This window comes from Yamadazyma tenuis, chromosome 6 (assembly GCF_029203305.1).
Source record: "Yamadazyma tenuis chromosome 6, complete sequence".
NCBI classification, from domain to species: Eukaryota; Fungi; Ascomycota; class Pichiomycetes; order Serinales; family Debaryomycetaceae; genus Yamadazyma; species Yamadazyma tenuis.
Genome location: NC_089466.1, coordinates 41 through 6715, shown reverse-complemented (window position 1 = coordinate 6715; position 6675 = coordinate 41). Strand labels below are relative to the sequence as shown.

Here is a 6675-nt window from a genome sequence, read left to right as displayed (position 1 = left end):
TCAACAAATACGGCTCAGCATTGAATCACAAGCAATATTGGCCAACCTGTCAGCAACCTCATTGCCCAAAAATCCACTGTGTCCTGGAACATATTCAATTGATAAAATCACCGAATCTTTAATGGAATCTATGAGCTTGAGGCAATCTCGAACACATTGTTGATGGATGACCGGACGTCCAGCGGTATTAACCCAGCCGTTACTTTCCCAGTTTTTGTACCAAACGGTTAAGCAATTGATGGAAAACTGAGAATCAGTTAATATTTTAATCAGGGTCTTGCCTTCATATCGTTTACAATGTTCAAGACTTGAAAAAATGATCATAAGTGCATGCCTGATGGCGTAGAGTTCCATAAATTGGTTAGTGGGCTTTAATTTATCGATCAGGATCTGGTCGTAAGCCACAGATATTCCTTTTGGGGAAAGATCCTTGATATAAACGCCATACCCAGCCAAGGCATTGGACTTCCCATTATTTTTGGCAGCACCGTCACAGTATATTTCGATTTTTTGATCAGACAGAATGAGGTGATTTTCCCACTTGATTTCTTGTTCTACAGTCCTCCAGTCTTCAAAATTGTAAGACATGTTGAGACTATTCAACTTCATTTCTACTTGCAATGGAGTACAGGTAGAATTCTTCTTCGTAGTAGAAACTGATGAGCTCACCGTACCACTTTCTACACGACCTAAAGTGCCATATCTTCGTGTCTGAACAACTCGTGAAGACATTGAATTGTTCCTGATAAACTGCTTTGCTGATTCCTCATCATTGAACTTCTTGAAGACTGGTTTGCTGTAGCCATCCACGAGTGGCTTGACTTGGGTCCAATGCCTGAAAACACCTGTTTCAAAGCCACTGGCTACAGCATAATATGGCATTAGGTACCGTGTTATTATGGATGGCAATGTTTTAGATGATTCTAGTGTTAGAAAATGCCGATGTTGGAGCTAGAATAGCGCGAAATTATATTGGCAATATTTGCCTATTGATTACATAATATTTTACCCGATGATCACTAATCACCCATGGGTGATTATTTACTTAATTCGGTTTTCAAAGGGAATGCATCAGCATCTCGTCGTCATGTGCTTGATGATTTCGTAGTTGCACATACATGACCTGTACACTCCTCTATGCTCTATTTTGCAATGTGTGTTCTAGAGATTCAATTGAAGTCTGACTTCTTTGTTAATCAACTATTTCTATCATCTGTAGAGGGACAAACCCATGTCCTACATTGTCACCAAAAGAGCTAGTCGGAGACCATCTTACAACAATTATTCCGTTGGTTCTACCAAGTACTCAAGGGTAAATATTCTGTAATCGCATGTGTCCCTACAATACCCTAGATTTCCTGATCTTGGTTATACTTCAAGAGAATTTGGGTTTAATTAATCAAATTTGCAAAAATTCACATTATTGATTTCATTTTACCCTAAGAATTTGATGTGTAACATCTATTGATACAAAAATTTATACCCATCTTTCAAGACATGCTCCAGATTCATTAATTTTAGGCTTCAAGCGTTCCAAATCGTACAAATTAATACTTCAATCAATTAATGGGATTTTTTGAGAGCTTCTTCGAGAATAGTACTTTCCAGAGGAATGACGGGAAACATTGGCCCTTTAATATCTAAAACTGTGGGTTGTATACACTTACTTCGTTATACTACTATGGATGTTCCTTCCTCTCCCCCAAAGATAGCGATGTTTGGTTGGTGATAAATGTTGTTTACCCCAAGGTGATGAAGGGGATGAATGACTGGATCACACAGCTGACTCAGAATTGTGCGCATGCACACAATACTGGGTGCTGCTTAAATAAATTTTTCCGATTCATCCCGATAAATATTGTGAATGATTTTTAGAAGATGACGGGCTGTCTTCGAAATATTGGCGTAATTTCAATTATTCAAGTCATGTCCCATTTTCAGATGGAATACGCCAACAATTTCGAGCCTTTTTGTTACAATTCTATACGGTTCTTGTTCCTTACGTTTCTACTTCATGGACTATAGAATCTACATTTTCAAACTAGAATTATACATAAAATTATTTATTTGCTCTCACATAGGCATCTGTCTATTTGTTTGAACCAGTCATCAAACGACAAATGCTCTCACATAAGCATCTGTCTATTTGTTTGAACCAGTCATCAAACGACAAATCACTTCTGTGCACCCACTAATGCGCCAATAAATATTGCCGCCAAACTGCACACATATACAGACATAAACCATCTTGTAGCAAATCTACTCATCTGATCCTTTTCTGCTTTAGAGAGCTCAATGTTTTCGGTTCCTCGTTCTTCTAGAGTAAATAGATTTTCCATTTTGTATTGTTTTTCTCTCCAACGGAAATTGTTGAGTTTTTATATTTACCTAAGAGCGGTTTCTCCGTATAGCATTTCCAGCAAGCCCACCTAGAACGCCGGCACAAAATCAAAGAACTATCATTCCAGCAGCAATAGAAATCAACACCTTGTAGAACACCCGCTTTGTCTGGTGGTAAATTGCACTTTGTTGTGTACCGAAGTTGTTATTAGCCATTCAGTGGTTAACGTTAAAGAAAAAGAGGGGGTCAATCTTATAAGACTTAATTGAACGAGCGAGACCTTCATAGACCAAGAAGTATTATTTATGAAATCTGCGGAAATATTTTAAATGTATGTGGGCATGATGCAGTGTCACCTCTATGAATTGCGCGTCAGTCCCACGCAAAAGGAACACCTCTCTTAGATAAATATCGTGATTGATGTCTTCCCTCTTTCTCTTAAACGCCAAATGAAGATTTATCACTGTGAGGTCAAGATTGGTACCGTATTGCTCCCATTTACTTTTCAGTACCCTCGGTGATAATTGCCAAAACAACCTTGAACAAGGTTTTGATTTCAAGATCTACTGTCGCTTTTTAATAGATTTTACTTTGAACTAATTACACAAACGCCCACTCTATCTGAACGACTACTATATTGTTCAAAATATCATAAAAATATTTACACGATCTACATCGTACAGAGAGTGATCCACTTAAATTATCCTGTTTCAACAGATCTAATCTATATTATAAATTGTTTCGTTAACGATATTAACATATCCAAACATTATATAAATAGGACTGAGATCTTCCTTGAGCTACAACCCGCGTGTTCTACATACCTCCATCGTGTATCACTAACTTAGACCAATGGAAATAAATATCTCATAAAGGTGTTTATTATGTGAGCTCTATAATAGAATGCTACTTCAAGCACCAGAAACAGTCACTCAAAGACTCCAAAGAACATTGAGGTGATCAAAAGAACAAGACAATCGTCGACTTGTTGTTCATGAAAGACAAGCTACTTCCTGAAGTAGCTTTTTGCTTCTGGTCAACTGAAAACCGTTCGTTAAACATGAAGGTGATCTCCTTACCATCGCCGAAGTCATAGTTCTGTATGGTCAGGTTGGATAGGGCTGATAGTGAAATTACGGTTCGGCGATAAGAGATTCAAAATTTGCAGAATCGAATTCATCCGCAAACTTTCTAAATAGCACATGATAATCGCTCAATAAAAGATAGTAAATAGCTTGGTGGATGATTACTTTACTTGTATCTTATGTCTGAATTCCCACGATCGGGTCATATACTATATATACTGGTGTATCCTTACCATAAGTTCACCTGGATGTACTTGCACAACCACCGTAGTACCTGGTTTCAATCTTAAGACAAGAACTGAATGTATCGGAACCTGTTATGTAATTAAATTTCAGGGTTCCCTCTTGCCATATAGCAACTAATATCCTTTTCTGTTTGCTTTGCGCAAGGTGCTAGCGGGCTGGCTGGCTAGAACTTTTCGAATGTTTCCTTTTACTTAAGACGAGTACCACATAATATCTAACCTCTAGGCCTCACGCATGACCATCTTCATGAGCTTTGGATTTGACAACACGTATTCAAGCTCTTCTCCAAAGGAGTCTCCGAAGTTTGATAAGATTAACCAATTTCTGACACTTTCGCTAAGGGTTCAATGACGCTAACTAGTAAAAAATAGGGGTAGAGGCGGCGGATCTTCTTATCTCAGCCGTTTTGTCAAAGAAGGCGGACAAGAAGTGGGATAACCATAAAGAGCTTCACATGAATAAGTAATATAGGTATTTGTACAGATACGATAAACGATGTCAATTAAACAACATGGTGATATTATCTCTTTGAGCACATAAAATCAGCTAAGCAGATTTCCAAAGAGGTTAATAGCTGTGTGCATGGCACTCTTTATAGAGTTTGCCTACAGAGGTAGAGAATCATCAAAAATATAGATTTCCCCTTTAAGGATGAAATCTACTGGGCCTTGTACATTTGTGAGATTGTTTTGGCCAACAATATAGGCTGCGAGTCATCTTATTTCACAAGGACGTTTATTGATATAGTACCAAGTATTGGTGAGCGAAATAACTAGACAAAGAGAAATTATAATAACCAAACATTCATAAACAATCACATTTCTCATGTGTAAATCATATCCAGGTTCCATTGGATTGATTCAAAAGGATATCCACAAAAGAGCGGATAACACAGCCAAGAATGTGTATGTGTTTTTTGAACCCATGGCCTCGTAAGTCGAGACTTCTTGTGGTGAAGTATCATTACCTGCCGAAGCAGCTTCAGAACCACTACCTTCAGTACCAGTTGGAGCAACGGTTTCAGTAGGGTTAGCAGTGATAGCAGCAGCGACAGTGAAAGTCGTATATGTTGTGACAGTGACATCTCCAGCGACATTTGTGCATGGTTCAGTTACCACCACAGTGGACACTAATGAGTGTGGGACGTTACATACAACGGTCTTCTTACCATCATCACCGGTTGTTGTGGTGGTTGAAGGCTCTTTGCAAGTACATGGCAAAATAATGGTGGTGACATCTTTTTCAGTGACGACAGGTTCAGGAGTTTCAACGACTACGGTTGGTTTACCGTCAGGTCCGGCTGTAGTGTAAGTTGAAGTGAAGGATCCTGTCCATGGAGTAGTTAAGTGTGCCACTGGAGTCTCGACAACCACAGTTGGTTCACCATCAGTGCCTGTGGTAGTGTAAGTTGAAGTGAAGGATCCTGTCCATGGAGTAACGATAGTTGGTTCAGGAGTCTCGACAACCACTGTTTTGTCACCATTGGGACCGGTGGTGGTGTAAGTGGAAGTAAAAGAACCAGTCCATGGGGTGGTAATAGTGAAAACACTAGCCGGGGTTTCAACAACTGCGGTTGGTTTACCATCAGTTCCAGTTGTGGTATAAGTTGATGTATCAGAGCCGGTCCATGGAGTCAGAACTTCGGTGGGTGTATGGGTCAGAACTTCGGTGGGTGTATGGGTCAGAACTTCGGTGGGTGTATGGGTCAGAACTTCGGTGGGTGTATGGGTCAGAACTTCGGTGGGTGTATGGGTCAGAACTTCGGTGGGTGTATGGGTCAGAACTTCGGTGGGTGTATGGGTCAGAACTTCGGTGGGTGTATGGGTCAGAACTTCGGTGGGTGTATGGGTCAGAACTTCGGTGGGTGTATGGGTCAGAACTTCGGTGGGTGTATGGGTCAGAACTTCGGTGGGTGTATGGGTCAGAACTTCGGTGGGTGTATGGGTCAGAACTTCGGTGGGTGTATGGGTCAGAACTTCGGTGGGTGTATGGGTCAGAACTTCGGTGGGTGTATGGGTCAGAACTTCGGTGGGTGTATGGGTCAGAACTTCGGTGGGTGTATGGGTCAGAACTTCGGTGGGTGTATGGGTCAGAACTTCGGTGGGTGTATGGGTCAGAACTTCGGTGGGTGTATGGGTCAGAACTTCGGTGGGTGTATGGGTCAGAACTTCGGTGGGTGTATGGGTCAGAACTTCGGTGGGTGTATGGGTCAGAACTTCGGTGGGTGTATGGGTCAGAACTTCGGTGGGTGTATGGGTCAGAACTTCGGTGGGTGTATGGGTCAGAACTTCGGTGGGTGTATGGGTCAGAACTTCGGTGGGTGTATGGGTCAGAACTTCGGTGGGTGTATGGGTCAGAACTTCGGTGGGTGTATGGGTCAGAACTTCGGTGGGTGTATGGGTCAGAACTTCGGTGGGTGTATGGGTCAGAACTTCGGTGGGTGTATGGGTCAGAACTTCGGTGGGTGTATGGGTCAGAACTTCGGTGGGTGTATGGGTCAGAACTTCGGTGGGTGTATGGGTCAGAACTTCGGTGGGTGTATGGGTCAGAACTTCGGTGGGTGTATGGGTCAGAACTTCGGTGGGTGTATGGGTCAGAACTTCGGTGGGTGTATGGGTCAGAACTTCGGTGGGTGTATGGGTCAGAACTTCGGTGGGTGTATGGGTCAGAACTTCGGTGGGTGTATGGGTCAGAACTTCGGTGTATGGGTCAGAACTTCGGTGGGTGTATGGGTCAGAACTTCGGTGGGTGTATGGGTCAGAACTTCGGTGGGTGTATGGGTCAGAACTTCGGTGGGTGTATGGGTCAGAACTTCGGTGGGTGTATGGGTCAGAACTTCGGTGGGTGTATGGGTCAGAACTTCGGTGGGTGTATGGGTCAGAACTTCGGTGGGTGTATGGGTCAGAACTTCGGTGGGTGTATGGGTCAGAACTTCGGTGGGTGTATGGGTCAGAACTTCGGTGGGTGTATGGGTCAGAACTTCGGTGGGTGTATGGATCAGAA

General features: G+C 42.2%; 1 protein-coding gene across 1 annotated transcript; it reads right to left on the bottom strand. All coding sequences in view use genetic code 12, as the record gives it.

Moving 5' to 3' along the window:
- On the bottom strand, nucleotides 1–882 carry PSN45_004218 (ribonuclease HI; the record flags this gene model as incomplete). The annotated part of the gene is made up of 1 exon (XM_006687431.2): nucleotides 1–882. The coding sequence occupies one exon, from the start codon at nucleotides 880–882 to the stop codon at nucleotides 1–3; it is 882 nt and encodes a 293-aa protein (XP_006687494.1).
- Nucleotides 883–6675: the final 5793 nt, after the last annotated feature.